The 17,949-nt window shown below is 49.9% G+C and overlaps 1 protein-coding gene across 2 annotated transcripts in view; it reads left to right on the forward strand.

The window, feature by feature from the left end:
• Positions 1 to 1,578: 1,578 nt before the first annotated feature.
• LOC144932261 (beta-1,4 N-acetylgalactosaminyltransferase 1-like) overlaps positions 1,579 to 17,949 on the forward strand; it is a 34,728-nt gene continuing 18,357 nt past the window's right edge. For both annotated transcript variants that reach the window (XM_078856214.1, XM_078856207.1), the window contains exon 1: positions 1,579 to 1,819. In XM_078856214.1, coding sequence (XP_078712340.1) covers positions 1,734 to 1,819 — 86 coding nt within the window. In that variant the 5' untranslated portion in view covers positions 1,579 to 1,733. The remainder of the gene's footprint in view (positions 1,820 to 17,949) is intronic.

Raw genomic sequence — 17,949 nt, forward strand, 5'->3', positions numbered from 1 at the left:
GGTGGTGTTCACATTCTGAGGCCATGCGGAAAAGGGTTAGGGTTGAGCAGCAACGCCGTGGTTTTTGTTCCAGCCAGCGGGTTCGATTTGTACAACATTCGATGCAACTTTATATTCTCATCATCCTCTTCATCACTTATTTTTTATTCTCAGGTTATTAAGAACTCCAGGTGGCTAGGTGAAATTACATGGCAACATCATTATAGCTGGCGGCGGCTTGTGGGGGAGACCATCCAGCACTGGGTTGACCATGGCTGATTATGATGATGAAGAACCCATTAGGAAGAGATGCTTATTTGCAATGGGGATATGGAATGGGGAAATTGTAGTTGTTTGCTAATTAAGTTGCAATCGGTGTCAATTTACAATCTTGGATGCAATGTGGGTATTAAGTCACTGGTCCCGTGAATCTCGCAAAAAGAAAGACAGTTGTGATGAAATTAAGTGACGTTTCCATGGATGGACCTTTATCGAAGCTCAGATACTAATTTGAATTCTTCTCCCCAAAGTAATTGTGTTACCTCCTTGCATATTTGACGCACGCGCGCTACCTGCTACACAAGACAAGGAACCCCATTATGAGTGTGCTCATGCTGTACATAATTGCTAGCTAATTATGATGAAGCGCAAGTCTAGCCCACATATGGAAGCGCTGTGCTCATTTACTGCAATTCATTCTATACTTGCCGCTGCCTGGGTGGTTTATAGAGACGAGACATTCCTCAGCTCTGCATTGTCGAGATAAAGACTCCCTATGCAACGTGGACCAAAGTGGCACAAGGCATTGCGATATAGTACGCAGTGTGTCACGTGAGCAACAAACACTTCATGCACTTTATTATAATCTCTGGTAATACAGTATTACAATATTTGAATATATTACATGCTCTGCGTGGTCCCTTTAGGCGCATGCTTGTCTGAATAATATAATTTAGACAGCTTCCTTCATTTGGCTTACAGAATTCTGCAAAGGCAAACATGTCTGGTGCAACTTTGCCATTTATGGTCGCGTGCCTGCAAGATCTTTCACGACATTTTGACGCTTGAGTGATTGCAGTGACGAGTGAATAAAATCAGAATCTTTTTTTTATCCTGGAGAAATCCGATTAGCTAGTAAGCTCTTTTTCACAGATGTCCAGTATCCTGGACAAAAATCTCGCCCCATGTTTTAACCCTGAAAACCTAGGCCCAAAATGCAACCCTTAGACCCATCCCTAAAATTCAAACCTAGCCCCACAATCCAACCACCAACCCCAGTCCCAAAATCTAACCCCCAAAACCCAGCTCCAAAATCCAAACCCATCCCTAAAATTAAACCCTCAAAACCAGCCCCACAATCTAACCACCAACCCCAGTCCCAAAATCTAACACCCAAACCCAGCTCCAAAATCCAACCCTCAAACCCAGCCCCATAATCTATCCCTGGAATCTGGCCCCACAATCCAACCCTCGAATCTAGCTCCTGGCGGTAGTATTGTTGGAGCGTTGTTTAGCGTGAGTGCGCGTGTGGGAAGGGAGGGAGCGATAGAGGGGGCGGGGAATGGGGGAGGGACGGCTTTGTGGTTGAGAGAGGGGGGAGAGCAGGGGGGGATGGCTGGGGATGAGACGCACACAATGCAAGCTAAGCGGGTGAAGCACTCTCATCTGGCTGCTGCTGTACTCGTCGATGTTCGGCAAATTGAATGCGGCACTGCCGCGGATGCGAGGATCGTTGTGAATAGGATGTGAGAAGGATGTGCGAGACGGACATGAAGGAGCGAGTTCCTCTGACGACGTCGGTTGGGGTCTGCGCGGCCCTGCAGGAGCCGCTCTGCTCATGGTAACCGCGCGCCGCCTCGCACATTAACACGCGCCACGGAGCTCGTGCGTGTGGATGGGTGCCACAAACGAACGGGGGACATTTCGCCGCCGTTTATTACGAATTCGAAACGTGTACGCACGATAGCGCATTTTGTGTTTGCGGTATAGCACATCCACACGCAGACACTCGTTTATTTATTACACATATTAATATATACAGCGACATAGCAGTGGACACACCATGGATGCTGACGATGACAGGCACACACACACACGTGCGCTTGTGTTTATAACGACAGACGTACATGGGTGTCTGCGCACAAGGTACGCACGCGTTTGCGAAAGACGTTTCGCCACCGCTAGTGGAGGGAACCGCACGCACCACCGCGCGGACCCTTCGGATGCCGCCTCCTCCTCCTGCGCTCATTCACTCCGCGCGAGATAGGGGCCCTTTCCTGTCCTGCGCAATCACGGCCCCTTTGTGATGCGCCGCGTCCTCGCGATGACACGGGGGGGGGGGGGGGCGTTAATTGCTGAGCGCGTGCACATGACGCGAGTCTCACAATGTCCCGCATTGTGCCGGAGGCTACGCGCACTGGCAGCGGAATGCCCGTTATGCCGGTCGGGGCCGTAGCGCTGCTATTGTGCGCACCGTGAATTCGTGAACACTGCGGCGCTCATGCGCTTTGCGGCACGCACGAGCCGACCCCTCCCCCCGTCCCCCAACGCCCGGCGTGTCACTCACGACTCGAGATTCGGTAGAAACGCAATACACTGCGCGCAGACTTCATCCGTCTCATCGTTGTGGGGTGTTTTTAATGGGTTTATTAATCGGGATCCAATGCCGTGGTGGAATTAGTGAGCGGATTATTTTTTTTATTTTAAATAATTCGCTTGGCACTGCCGTGACAAACATGTAAATTAGTTTTTTTTCTCGATACATAGATCTCTGTTGTCTTCTTGTTCACAATGCATAGTGAGTCGAATTCATTGGCTGCTAACATAAACCGCACAAAATTATAATGGTAGGCTGAGAGGTCGCTTTTTCACTTCAGTTGGCCTGATGGTCCGGACCAATTAATAAGAATAAAGTTTAATTTGACACATAGCGCCTTTCATGCAAATTGCATCCTACTATCATCGCTGACGAACGACATACAAGCTGGAAGGCAGCACAGTGGTGAACCGCCGCTACCAACAATTTCCCAAGCTCTGCAATCCTCTATAGATGTATTCAACCAATTAACGGTATTTCGTACATGTGGGAAGAAACTGGAGTACGCGTGTGAGAGGGCATCACACTATCCCCACACAGGACCGTCCATAGGGGGGTGCGGGGCCTGGGGCAAAGCACGCTGTGTGGGTCCCCCGACGCCTGCAAACTAAACCGCAAGTATTGCATCTGAAACCGGGATGTCGAAGCGCCCTCCCCCCACCCCCAAAGCGCGAGGCCTGGGGCGGTCACCCCGATTCACCATATAGATGGCTCTGCCCACACATAAGGGACAGGTTATATTGATCTACACTTTGCTGGATTGCCTTCTCCCAGCAAAACAGCGTATGACACCTCAGTGTTGGATAACAAACATGTGTAGTGTCGTAGGTCTCTTCTTTCTCTCTCTCCCTTGTCGAGGCGTGTGTTTGCGGGTGGCGTGCGGCGCACACACTCAGTAAAAGACGAGGTAGTCGCAGGAGGCACCGTCCGTCCTTTATTATGTTCACGCCAACAACTCCGGCCCCCTCTCTCACGACCATGCTGATGTACGACCCGGCCCAGACACGACTCTGTCCGCATTGCACCGATGGCGTCGACCGAGAGAGTCAACTACTGTTCGGCCATGCAATGATCGGGCGAAGGGGATTCTGCAACCCAAATTTACACAACTCCGGTCAAATTCCGACCATAATGGAACCGCTGTAGAACAAACACCGTGGAAATTAAACGACGTTGGACGGAGGAAAATCTGCTGGGGAGGCATCGATAAGGATGGGCGCGTTGGAGGAAGTGGTTAAGGGTCACACAGCGTGCATCTCCTCCACGCAATGCCGACCCAAAGCAACCGCCGGGTTCATAGCATAAAGACAAAGATCCCCCCTATAGCCTTAACAGACTGTTGGGGCAAGTGCTGTTATCGAGTCGCACCTATGGAGGCGAGCACCTACGACGTGCATAGCGCAGTACACACTCAAACGCATGTAACGTTCGCACGTGTTTATGTGTATGCGTTTGAGTATTTGCGTACATGCTTATTTGTGTGCGTACGAGTTTGCATGTGAATCTATATACTGTGTTATTGTCCATCAGTTTGCGTGTGTTTATGTGCGTATGTGTATATATGCATGAATCGTGTGTGCATGTGTATAATTATCGATGTATGTACTGTATGAATCTGTTTACGTGTGCATGTACAGCGCGTACGTGTATACATAGTATGTGTGATGTATGTACTGTGTGTGTGCATCTGTATAGGCAAGTACTCTGTGCGTGGGTGGTGGTAGCGGTCAGCGCGCTGCGCTACGAACCCTGCGACCCGAGTTCGATTCCCGCTCACGGCCACCAACATTGGTAACGGGGGAGACAAAGGCGGCCGGACGTGGGTGTTGACCACCTCCACACCGACCTCGTGTACTGTTCGGGCCTTCATAGGTGCTCATAGCTGTCAACCCACACGGTTTACCCCGTATACGTGTACAGGGAAATTTGACTTTTCAGGTCCGTAAGGCGTACAACCGTTTCAATACGGGCACATTTTTTGTCAATATTTTTGGTGTTTCTCGCTTGTGATGGTGACTTTGTAGGATGAACGTTAATATGTATACGGGGCACGGGGTGACCAATAAGGTCTGAATTGGTCTGTAACAAGGGGCTGACAGGTATGGGTGCCGCTCACTCACAGCACTTTGCCCAACAGTATGTTAAGGCGATACGGGGTGTGAGAGTGGGGCAATCTTAGTCTTTGGCTGTAGCCCAGATTACAACTCCACGCGACAGCTCCCTTCAACTGCGCAAAAAAAACGCGTGCAGAGGCGTTACGGATGCAGCGCGACCTACCTACCCACACTACCACTGTACTAACCCACAACACGATTTATGTTGCACACTCGAAATGAAGGACGTGGGCAGGTGCTCCAAATTGAGGGCAAACTCATTTATTGTGGTCAATCTGTAAAATGCAACAGCGTGTGTCACACAGCAATCTTCAACCGAGTCGCCATTAACCACGTGACTGGTAGACAAGTCAGGTTAATCATTAACAGTTTATCTTAAACCCAATGCTACTATTGATAAACCATGTTTGTCTTTGACAATAACCTTTGTACATCACTATTCGAATCTTACTTTAATCCTAAGCTGTATGTCTATACCATCCACTTATATCAGTATCTTACCTGTACTGTATGTGTACAGCATACGTACTGTACTTGTCACCATTATACAACTTACTACTATACATGTGTTCTATTCTCAATAGCATTGCAAGTAGTCATACTCTGGGTACATGGTTATAGAATAAACAGTATTAGGGTTAGATAATTCCAAGTATTAACGACAGTGCGTCATCCTTTACAGTGCACAGTGCTAAACCCCTCCTATCTAACCTATATAATTATTTTTTTGTCTGTCTGTCTGTCTGTCCGTCCGTCTGTCCGTCTGCGTACGCTCCCTTGTGGGGGATGTAGCTCTCGGACCGTGGGGTTCGCCGAGATTAAATTTTGCAGGTGGGCACGCCCCCAGCCCCGCGGTAAACTTAGGCATTTCCGATTTTTCGTCTCTAAACTTTAGATCAGACCGATTATCGATTTAGTGCGATTTCTCTTTATTTATTTAGTTACATCTTTATTTATTTATTTAATATCGCCGACCGGCGCGGACCACGGCGGTTGCCCCTGGCAACGGGTAGCAACAACTTTGCTGCGGGGTGGACGCCATTTTTAATTCCCGTTAAAAATATGCGCACGCATTAACACGCGACTCTGAGGTAAATTCATCAAAGTTTCACGTCCTCTTCACTCCCCCCCCCCACCCCAATGTGTGCAATTACTATTATAGGGTCGGTAGATAATAAAATTATAGCGATTAGACAGTATTATTGTAGCGCGGGGGGGGGGGGGTAACGGCCCCAGTACCCAGCCTCAGCCGGGTGGGCAATCTAGGCGAGGCCGGAGGCTCTGCACGGTACTAGGCCTCGACACGCAACTCTGTCAGGCGACGACTTTGTGGTATAAACTCGATATACCCAGCGTTGCCCGGGGGAAAAATACATTTAAAATCTTCTGAAAACTTTAAAACATTACATCCCAATGAAAATACAACTGTCTAATTAAAACTCTAAACCCGACAGCGCCAAGAATCGATTCTATGAATCGCGAAAAGGAATCGAAGGTTGTAGATTCATTTAGAATCGCCTTATTTCCGTTTAATATAAGTTGGTTATAGAGTTGATATAAACTGCTAAGAATGGGAAATATCCGGCGTTGACCGGGGCTAAAATATAATTAAAAACACCTGAAAACTTTAAAACATAACATAACAATGAAAATAAAACTCTGTAATTAAAAATGGAAACATCCTATGCGCCAGGAATCGATTCTTTGAATCGCGCAAAGGAATCATCGAAGGTTGTAGATTCCTTTAGGATCGCCCTTTGAGGGAGAGTGGTGAGGGAGAGTGGTGAGGGAGAGTGGTGAGGGAGAGTGGTGAGGGTGAGTGGTGAGTGGTGAGTGAGTGGTGATTGGTGATTGGTGAGGGTGAGGGTGAGTGGGGAGGGTGAGTGGCGGTTGTTAGTGGTGATTAGTGAGGGGTGAGTGGTGAGGGTGAGCGTGAGTGGTGAGGTTGAGTGGTGAGCAGTGAGGGTGAGTGGTGATTGGTGAGGGTGTGATTGGTGAGGATGAGTGGTGAGGGTGAGTAGTGAGGGTGAGTGGTTGTTGTGAGGGTGAGTGGTTGTTGTGAGGGTGAGTGGTGAGGGTGAGTGGTAAGAGTGAGTGGTGAGGGTGAGTGACGGTTGTGAGAGGTGATTAGTGAGTGGTGAGGGTGAGTGGTGAGGGTTAGTGGTGAGCATGAGTGGTGAGGGTGAGTGTTGAGCGTGAGTGGTGATGGTGAGTGGTGATTGTTGAGGGTGTGATTGGTGAGGATGAGTGGTGAGTAGTGAGGGTGAGTGGTGAGGGTGAGTGGTGAGTGGTGAGGGTGAGTGGCGGTTGTGAGTGGTGATTAGTGAGGGGTGAGTGGTGAGGGTGACCGTGAGTGGTTAGGGTGAGTGGTGAGGGTGAGGGTGAGCAGTGAGGGTGAGTGGTGATTGGTGAGGGTGTGATTGGTGAGGATGAGTGGTGAGTGGTCAGGGTGAGTGGTGAGGGTGAGTGGTGAGCGGTGAGGGTGAGTGTTGAGGGTGAGTGGTGAGGGTGAGTAGTGAGGGTGAGTGGTGAGCGTGAGTGGTGAGTGGTGAGCGTGACTGGTGAGGGAGAGTGGTGAGGGAGAGTGGTGAGGGAGAGTGGTGAGGGAGAGTGGTGAGGGAGAGTAGTGAGTGGTGAGGGTGAGTGGTAAGTGGTGAGGGTGAGTGGTGATTGGTGAGGGTGAGTGGTGAGGGAGAGTGGTGAGGGAGAGTGGTGAGGGAGAGTGGTGAGGGAGAGTGGTGAGGGTGAGTAGTGAGTGGTGAGGGTGAGTGGTAAGTGGTGAGGGTGAATGGTGATTGGTGAGGGTGAGTGGTGAGGGTGAGTGGGGAGGGTGAGTGGCGGTTGTTAGTGGTGATTAGTGAGGGGTGAGTGGGGAGTGGTGAGGGTGAGTTGTGAGGGTGAGTGGTGAGGGTGAGTGGTTGTTGTGAGGGTGAGTGGTGAGGGTGAGTGGTAAGAGTGAGTGGTGAGGGTGAGTGACGGTTGTGAGAGGTGATTAGTGAGTGGTGAGGGTGAGTGGTGAGGGTTAGTGGTGATTAGTGAGGGGTGAGTGGTGAGGGTGAGTGGTGATTGGTGAGGATGTGATTGGTGAGGATGAGTGGTGAGTGGTCAGGGTGAGTGGTGAGCGGTGAGGGTGAGTGTTGAGGGTGAGTGGTGAGCGGTGAGGGTGAGTGTTGAGGGTGAGTGGTGAGTAGTGAGGGTGAGTGGTGAGCGTGACTGGTGAGTGGTGAGGGAGAGTGGCGAGGGAAAGTGGTGAGGGTGAATGGTGAGTGTGAGTGGTGAGGGTGAATGGTGAGGGTGAGTGGTGAGGGTGAGTGGTGATTGGTGAGGGTGAGTGGTGAGGGTGAGTGGGGAGGGTGAGTGGCAGTTGTGGGTGGTGATTAGTGAGAGGTGAGTGGTGAGGGTGAGCGTGAGTGGTGAGGGTGAGGTTGAGTGGTGAGCGGTGAGGGTGAGCAGTGAGGGTGAGTGGTGATTGGTGAGGGTGCGATTGATGAGGATGAGTAGTGAGGGTGAATGGTTGTTGTGAGGGTGAGTGGTGAGGGTGAGTGATGAGGGTGAGTGGTAAGAGTGAGTGGTGAGGGTGAGTGACGGTTGTGAGAGGTGATTAGTGAGTGGTGAGGGTGAGTGGTGAGGGTTAGTGGTGAGCATGAGTGGTGAGAGTGAGTGTTGAGCGTGAGTGGGGAGGGTGAGTGGTGATTGATGAGGGTGTGATTGGTGAGGATGAGTGGTGAGTAGTGAGGGTGAGTGGTGAGGGTGAGTGGTGAGTGGTGAGGGTGAGTGGCGGTTGTGAGTGGTGATTAGTGAGGGGTGAGTGGTGAGGGTGAGCGTGAGTGGTTAGGGTGAGTGGTGAGGGTGAGGGTGAGCAGTGACGGTGAGTGGTGATTGGTGAGGGTGTGTTTGGTGAGGATGAGTGGTGAGTGGTCCGGGTGAGTGGTGAGGGTGAGTGGTGAGCGGTGAGCGTGAGTGGTGAGGGTGAGTGGTGAGGGTGAGCGGTGAGGGTGAGCAGTGAGGGTGAGTGGTGATTGGTGAGGATGTGATTGGTGAGGATGAGTGGTGAGTGGTCAGGGTGAGTGGTGAGCGGTGAGGGTGAGTGTTGAGGGTGAGTGGTGAGTGGTGAGGGTGAGTGTTGAGGGTGAGTGGTGAGTAGTGAGGGTGAGTGGTGAGCGTGACTGGTGAGTGGTGAGGGTGAGTGGTGAGGGAAAGTGGTGAGGGTGAATGGTGAGTGTGAGTGGTGAGGGTGAATGGTGAGGGTGAGTGGTGAGGGTGAGTGGTGATTGGTGAGGGTGAGTGGTGAGGGTGAGTGGGGAGGGTGAGTGGCAGTTGTGGGTGGTGATTAGTGAGAGGTGAGTGGTGAGGGTGAGCGTGAGTGGTGAGGGTGAGGTTGAGTGGTGAGCGGTGAGGGTGAGCAGTGAGGGTGAGTGGTGATTGGTGAGGGTGCGATTGGTGAGGATGAGTAGTGAGGGTGAGTGGTTGTTGTGAGGGTGAGTGGTGAGGGTGAGTAGTGAGGGTGAGTGGTAAGAGTGAGTGGTGAGGGTGAGTGACGGTTGTGAGAGGTGATTAGTGAGTGGTGAGGGTGAGTGGTGAGGGTTAGTGGTGAGCATGAGTGGTGAGGGTGAGTGTTGAGCGTGAGTGGTGAGGGTGAGTGGTGATTGTTGAGGGTGTGATTGGTGAGGATGAGGGGTGAGTGGTGAGGGTGAGTGGCGGTTGTGAGTGGTGATTAGTGAGGGGTGTGTGGTGAGGGTGAGCGTGAGTGGTGAATGGTGAGGGTGAGTGGTGAAAGGTGAGGGTGAGTGTTGAGGGTGAGTGGTGAGTAGTGAGGGTGAGTGGTGAGCGTTACTGGTGAGTGGTGAGGGAGAGTGGTGAGGGTGAGTGGTGAGGGTGAGTGGTGAGAGGTGAGGGTGAGTGTTGAGGGTGAGTGGTGAGTAGTGAGGGTGAGTAGTGAGCGTGACTGGTGAGTGGTGAGGGAGAGTGGTGAGGGAGAGTGGTGAGGGTGAATGGTGAGGGTGAGTGGTGAGTGGTGAGGGTGAGTGGCAAGTGGTGAGGGTGAGTGGTGATTGGTGAGGGTGTGATTGGTGAGGATGAGTAGTGAGGGTGAGTGGTTGTTGTGAGGGTGAGTGGTGAGGGTGAGTGATGAGGGTGCGTGGTAAGAGTGAGTGGTGAGGGTGAGTGATGGTTGTGAGAGGTGATTAGTGAGTGGTGAGGGTGAGTGGTGAGGGTTAGTGGTGAGCATGAGTGGTGATGGTGAATGTTGAGCGTGAGTGGTGAGGGTGAGTGGTGATTGTTGAGGGTGTGATTGGTGAGGATGAGGGGTGAGTGGTGAGGGTGAGTGGCGGTTGTGAGTGGTGATTAGTGAGGGGTGTGTGGTGAGGGTGAGCGTGAGTGGTGAATGGTGAGGGTGAGTGGTGAGGGTGAGTGGTGAGGGTGAGCAGTGAGGGTGAGCAGTGAGGGTGAGTGGTGATTGGTGAGGGTGTGATTGGTGAGGATGAGTGGTGAGTGGTCAGGGTGAGTGGTGAGGGTGAGTGGTGAGGGTGAGTGGTGAGAGGTGAGGGTGAGTGTTGAGGGTGAGTGGTGAGTAGTGAGGGTGAGTGGTGAGCGTGACTGGTGAGTGGTGAGGGAGAGTGGTGAGGGAGAGTGGTGAGGGTGAATGGTGAGGGTGAGTGGTGAGTGGTGAGGGTGAGTGGCAAGTGGTGAGGGTGATTGGTGATTGGTGAGGGTGTGATTGGTGAGGATGAGTGGTGAGTGGTGAGGGTGAGTTGTGAGGGTGAGTGCTGAGCGTTGAGGGTGAGTGGTTGTTGTGAGGGTGTGATTGGTGAGGATGAGTGGTGAGTAGTGAGGGTGAGTGGTGACGGTGAGTGGTGAGGGTGAGTGTTGAGGGTGAGTGGTGAGGGTGAGTGGCGGTTATGAGTGGTGATTAGTGAGGGGTGAGTGGTGAGGGTGAGCGTGAGTGGTGAGGGTGAGCAGTGCGGGTGAGTGGTGATTGGTGAGGGTGTGATTGGTGAGGATGAGTGGTGAGTGGTCAGGGTGAGTGGTGAGGGTGAGTGGTTGTTGTGAGGGTGAGTGGTGAAGATGAGTGGTGAGGGTGAGTGGCGGTTGTGAGTGGTGATGGGTGAGTGGTGAGCGGTGAGGGGTGAGTGGTGAGCGTGAGTGGTGAGGGTGAGTGGTGAGGGTGAGTGGTGAGGGTGAGTGGTGAGGGTGAGTGGTGAGAGAGTAGTTAGTTTTGAGGGTGAGTGGTGAGGTTGAGTGGTGAGGGTTCGTGGAGAGTGGTGAGTGGTGATTGGTCAGTGGTGATTGGTGAGGATGAATGGTGAGTAGTGAGGGTGAAGTTTAGTGGTGAGGGTGAGTGGTGGTTGTGACGGTGAGTGGTGAGGGTGAGTGGTGAGGGTGAGTGGTGAGGCTGAATGGTGATGGTGAATGGTGAGAGTGAGTGGTGAGTGGTGAGGGAGAGTGGTGAGTGAGAGTGGTGAGGGTTAGTGGTGAGGATTAGTGGTGAGAGTGAGTGGTGAGGGTGAGTGGTGATTGGTGAGTGGTGAGGGTGAGTGGTGAGGGTGAGTGGTGAGGGAGATTGGTGAGGGAGGTTGGTGAGTGGTGAGTTGTGAGGGTGAATGGTGAATAGTGAGTGGGAGTGGTGAGTGGTGAGGATGAGTGGTAAGGGTGAGTTGTGAGTGTTGAATGGTGAGGGTGAATGATGAGTACAGTCAATATGCACTGCTGTTATCATACCAGGTACCACCACCACAATATGTACTCCTCTCATCATAGCAGATACCACCACAGCAGTATGCACTGCTGTAATCATAGCAGGTACCAACACAGCAGTATGCACTGCTGTAGTGATAGCAGGTACGACCTCAGTCGGTATACACTGCTGTAGTGATAGTAGATACTGCTATCGAGTTGGTAGATACCGCTATAGTAAATACTAAAACAGTCAGTATATACCACTACAGTCAGTCAATACTGCTACAGTCAGTATATACTACTATACAGTCAGTACATACTGCTACGGTGAGTAGCTACTAGAGTCAGTAGATACTATTATAGAGTGAGTAGATACTGCTATAGATTTTGTAGTTACTACTATAGTCAGTGGATACAACTATAGAGTCAGCAGATACTATACAGTTAGTCGTTACGAGTATATAGTCGGAAGATACTACTGTAGGCCCAGTAAATACTACTATGGTCAGTAGTTATTACAGTCACTAAATACTACTACACAGTCAGTAGCTACTACTGGCTCAGTAGATACTACGGTACAGTCAGTAGATACTACTACAGAGTCAATAGATACCACTTCCTCTGTTGTATGTAAGGTGTTGTTAGTATATATACCTACGAGGGGTAAAGATATTTTTGAGGGGGGGGGGAGACCACAATTTTCGGAAACATTTTGACATCAACTATTTACCCCACACTTTCTACAACTTTTTGGACTTGTGAAAGCCTCTTATATATTTGTTGGTGGAGAAATGTACAAACAGCCCACCGGGCTTTGACAATACCTTAGTATCTGTGTATATATATATGTGTAGTAGAGTTCACGACTCTTGGACGCCGGAGTTGGAGGCACACGGGTTTATTACACACAGCACGGTTGTGGCATACAACTCTAGAGGGGGTGTCGGCCCCCTCACCCGGCTAGCTGGGGATATACGCGCTAGCTACTTTTTAGCCTGCCTCCTAGTCCTCCTCTAACGGGCTAGGGGAGGCTATCTGGCCCGACACTGGTAAGTCGGGCCCGGTACCCTGAGTCCCAGACCAGCGCTGACAGGAGCACCGGCTCTGGATCTCGGGACCACGCCGCTGGCTCGGTCCTGTTCGGCCCTGATAAGGACGGCGAACCAGGGGAGTCCAGGGCTCTAGCTAAGACGTCTTCAGTCTTCACTGGTTAGCTTAACAAGAACCCCGAGCCCTCCGATACATCCCCTTTTATACCCAACCCCCGCTGAGGGGTGGGGCCCCCCCCGGGTGCCTGGCGCGGACGTCGTAGAGAGCACCTCCCCTGTGCACTCACGTAGCCCCGCCCACTGTGTTTGTTTGCCCTAAGCTGCCATGCATAACGGGCTCTCTCTCTAACACCCCTACATATGTAAGGTTTTTAAGAAATATATTTTTCACCCGGGCAAAGCCGGGTACTTCCGCTAGTTGAATATATATCACAAATTAACAATTCAAAGCCAAGCCTGAAGTCGAGAACAAGTCTAGAACAATTCTATGACGATCAAAAACAACCTTTGGGTCCTTTACCTGTAAAATGCAACAGCACGTGTGTCACACACAGCAATCCTCAACCGAGTCGCCATTAACCTTGTGACTGGTGTACAAGTCCGGTTAATCAATAACCCTGCCAGCCACCCACAGGCCCAACTCAGTTCTCGCATGCTGGTGTACACACGTGCACATAAGGACTTTCACAAAACCACGCTTTACTCCCTTGCTGCACGAGGAAATAATTAAAAGAGTGGTCCATTCCTAATGTGCCACATTTTAATAAGTGAACGGCTTTAGCGTCGGCAGACTATGGCAACGCAGGCGCTCTCTCTCTCTCTTTTTTTTATCTATCTTCTAGTCTTCTTCTATCTAGTCTTCTTCTAGAAATATAAAAGTAAACAATTGTGCGTTTGTGGGTTTGTGTATGGTCGCTCACTTGGCTCTCCAACGGTGGGGTATACGGAAAAAAATAGCCAGTCACCACGCCGTAAGCCCCGCGGTAAGCAAGCGCTATTCCTTTTTCACTTCTGTCAACTTTAAATTAGTTTAATTAGCGATTTCGTGCGATTTTTGTGCGCTTGACTATTATTTATTTATTTACGACGCGTGCACAACCATACCAACTCACGCGCCTTCGGTGTCCCCCCCCCCAACCACGATGCGTGCAGTTACTCATTTTTACAGTCGCTAGATGCTAGCACTCTAGGCAGTAGACATTATATTGATTTTTTTTATCACGCGCATCCGACCATACCAACTCATGCGCCTTTGTTGGGGGGGGGGGGGACATTTTCTTTCGCGTTAAAAATGCTATAAAATATTCACTGTGTGACGTCTCCCCCACCCCGATGCGTGCAGTTATTACTACTATACAGTCGCTAGATGTAGCAGGTACCACCACAGTCGATATGCACTGCTGTAATCATAGCAGGTACCACCACAGTCAGTACACACTGCTGTTACATTTTTAAGAGTAGTTTTGAAATAGTTTTAAGACCCGGGCAACGCCGGGTACTTCCTGCTAGTCCTATGTAAAATATAATCGCGCCTCTGCCCACGAGAAAGGCAAGCCCGACTTCCAAAAGCTGTCGTCAACGGTGAGGTGCTCACGTCCGTCCACAGTGTGCTCGTTCGACGGAGCCACGCGGAGACGCGTATTAAGCATATAAGGTTGTATACGTTGTTTTTTTTGTTCGACTGTGTAATTGTAGATGTGTGTGCGTGTGTTGTAGTGTAGCGGTTTAGTGCTGCGCTATGAACCCGGGCCACCCGAGGTCGGATTCCCACTCACGGCCACCAACATCAGTGACGATTATTTATACCGGTCCTGGGCCTTCGCTTGGTCGACTCAGCCTCAAACGGGTACCTGGTGCGGTGTGCAGTAAGCATCGCCTCTATGGGGAGACAAAGGCGGTCGGGCGTGGGTACTGGCCCACCCACCCCCCTCGTGTGCCACAGTGCCGGCCTTCATAGGTGCTCGCTAACAACACTTGCCCCAACAGTCTGTTACAGGCTACACGGAGGATCTTTTTCTTTGACTAATCGACCTTCACGGGTCGGTTTGTTATCAGTCGTGATCTATTTAATCACTGCTGGGGTGAAGGCCTCTGTGTGTTGCTATGGGGGGGGGGGGGGCGATAGGGCATTGTTGTCCACCAGTCGCCGGGCTTTAAAGCTCTGTCCTCTTCCGTACCCCATTGGAACTTCTGCCCTTTAGCTGTGAGTGCGTGTAGGGGTTTTGCAATGGATGCAAAATCCTGTATGAATCGATGGTAATAGAAAACAAAACCTATAAATCTTCTGACATATGGCATGGATACGGGGGTTGGCCATTTTTTAACACACTGTGCCTTCTCGAGATCAGTCGCCACCCCTGTTGCGCTGACTATCTGCCCCAGGTATCTGACGGAAGGCTGTGCGAGATGGAATTTAGAAGGCTTAGGTTTCAAATGTGCTTCCCTGATATGTGAGAAAACCAACCTCAGTCAGTGTAAGTGTTCTTGAAAGGATCGTCTGAACACCATTACGTCGTCTAATAAATCAGGCAAACGTCCCATTCGAGACCCATTAGTACTAATTCCATGAGCCGCTGGAATGTGGCTGGGGACGTTTTTAATCCCATGGGGAGACAGTTAAAATGGAATAACCCCTGTGGTGTCCTAAAGGCAGTCTTGTTTTTCGAATCCTCATCCAGCGGAAGGTGCCAAAAGCCAGATGATAGGTCCAATGTAGAAAAGTATTTGACACATGCTAAGGCGTCCATTGAATCTTAAATCCACGGTAGCGGATAAGCATCCCCTATTGTGACCTTATTTAGTCGATCGAAGTCGACGCAAAACCACAATGAACCATCTGTTTTTTACCATGGGCTCATAGATGGCTTAATAATATTAGCTTTTAACATCTCGTCGATCGTGTTTTGTATGTGAGCTTTCTCAACTGGCTCCATGCAATATGAATTTTGGTGGATGGGCGGCATGTTTCCCATCTTCATGTGGTGTGACATTACGTTAGTACGTCCGAAATCATATGGTCCTTTACTAAATATATCTCCAAAATCCCTTACTAATTTCCGAAGGGCCTGATGTGTTTAGAACTCAGATAAATCGTTTCTGGTGGTGACACAGGATGATGTCCACACCTGCCAGAGCATGCCGGTCCATGATCGCCATCGCTGGTGACACTAATATAGGTATGCCTGGTCGATCCGTCACCAGCAGAGTGTGATATCGAAGGGGAATCAAGATTTGTGATTCCGGGGGTATCATGAGTGTTTCCTTGACGAATGCCTCGACCTGAGCCAACATACGGGTGCCGTTATCTGGGTGTAAAAAATATAGCCATTCCCCTAACGGCATTTCGATGCATCCCTGATCCGTAACAATTTTGATAGTATGGGTCCCGATATGACCGGTTCTCCCACGCAGATTTTGGTCTCTAACTGTCCTAAAATTTTCATGCTTCCCCCATTTTCCACGACATAGGATGATTGTACGGGTCACAACCGCTGTGCCCTGTGGGAAAGCATATCAAAAACGTGCAGGGATATAATAGTTGCTGATGCTCCTGTATAGACCAGCCTGAACCTCAATTCCCCCTACCGAGCCCTGCCACCACCGATGTTCCGGCAGCGACTGCTATGATTCTCCTTGACAACTTGCGCCATTGTGAACCCCAAGCCGACCATTGTTGTGGTGAAAAATCGTGTGTATACGATGGTGGATGTAATCCTCGGGAAGTGGTGGGTGCATTGACTGATGGTGTGTATGAGAGGTCTGCAATGGGAACTGCCGAGGTGTTCAGGGTGCCGCGACTCTTCTGCTGGATGTATGTAGGGGTAGAGAATGGCTTTTGGCATGAAGACGGCCCCGGTGGAGCAGTATCGGTACAGCATCCGCGGGCAATGTGGCCCGTATGGCCACATTGGTGACATGTCACTGGGTTCCAGCTCCGGCTAGGTGCTCTGAGTCCCTGGGACATCCAGCGAAGGGTCCTCTGGGTAGGGCCCCAAAACCTCCCCCTTACAGTCGCCAACATCTTACTTCCGGGCAGCCCGATGTCCACCTCTGTCTCGGCGTCGTCCTCTTTGTTCCATGTTACCTGAACCCCCTCCAGTCCTTCATGATATGGGTCCACTATTTGCGCGACCATACATTGTGGCCTCATCACATTCTCATGGGCTTTTAGGCTCTTGGCTATCCACTATGAGGACTATTTGTCCTCTTCCGTGAGTGGCAAAACTATTGTTAAAGCCTGTGCCAGTGCTAACATATGGTCGGCCACCATAAAGTCCAAGGCCCCTGCGTCCAGGCCCGGGAAAGCAGCTTGTGCTAGGGCTATGAGAGCGCTCCTGTAGGCTAAGGCTGACTCCCCCTCTTCCCACCAACGGTTCTGAAATAATCTTTTCACGCTGGATGGTGGGTCAAAATTTTCTGGTATTTCTCGATAAGCAGCTTGCAGGGTCTTCTTTTTCTCGGCCGGAATTGAGGAATATATGATTAAAGCATCATCGCTAAGGGCCGTGGAGAGAGCCTTCAGTGCTTCAGGCTCTGTCCACTCTAGATATGTATATGCCATCTCGAATCGGCGAACAAACACATTCACTGGAATAATTATATGCACAGGAAAGTAAGACCCACCCCACCAAACTTGTGATTTAAATTACAGGGAAAAGTTATTTTTTATAATATGGAGAACTGTAATATACTCCTTGTATCACCTTGTATCACCTGCTATTGATTAAACTTTCTCTACAGTAAAAAAAAGCCGAGTAATAATTAACAATACAATAAAACACAACAAGCGTCATACTGTAATGGAGCAAATGTGATTCTCTCTTTACTCTGTCCAGATTTGTTTAAAGCAATTTTTTTGGAGTGCATAACATTTGTTAAACATTCATATTCAATTAAATCCTGGTTTTATGCATTTTTAAATCTCAGTAATAAAACTTTTGAAACATAACAGGCGTCTCCAGTTTACGACGATACGATTACGATGCATCTTGCGACACAATTGAACAGTTATGTTTCTACTGTGAAACGTTGTAGTACAGCGGTTCACAAACTTTTCCAGTGTGCATATCTCTTTTTAACCTCTAAAAATGTTGCTGACTACCACATGCTATTAGTTATTTCAAATTGCACATTTCCTAGGTGAGGACATTATTATTTTTCTTCATGTACCCAGAAAAAGCCTTTGTGAAGTTAAACATTTCATTGTCATGATGAGCCATGATTTATTCCCTGCTGGCTTCCTCAAACCGCTGTGCTTAGACTCTAAACAACAAAAACTCAACACATTTGTCCATAAAACTGCCTGAAAAGGAAACAAATATACGTAATAAGTGTCATTTTGGGTATTGGCCCCTCTTCATAGCACATATAAGGGTTATTGCCCAAAACGTCGCTTGTATTTTTCCTTTTAAGGCGGTGTTACTGACGAATGCGAGTTCTTTTTTGTTCTTTGTGCTTGTGCACCACTGCCAATGCAGCATCAGCAAATAATATGCAGAGAATAACGCTTTCAACTCAGTGGAAATTGGTGCAGTCA

This window comes from Lampetra fluviatilis, chromosome 1 (genome assembly GCF_964198595.1).
Source record: "Lampetra fluviatilis chromosome 1, kcLamFluv1.1, whole genome shotgun sequence".
In the NCBI taxonomy this organism is placed as follows: Eukaryota; Metazoa; Chordata; class Hyperoartia; order Petromyzontiformes; family Petromyzontidae; genus Lampetra; species Lampetra fluviatilis.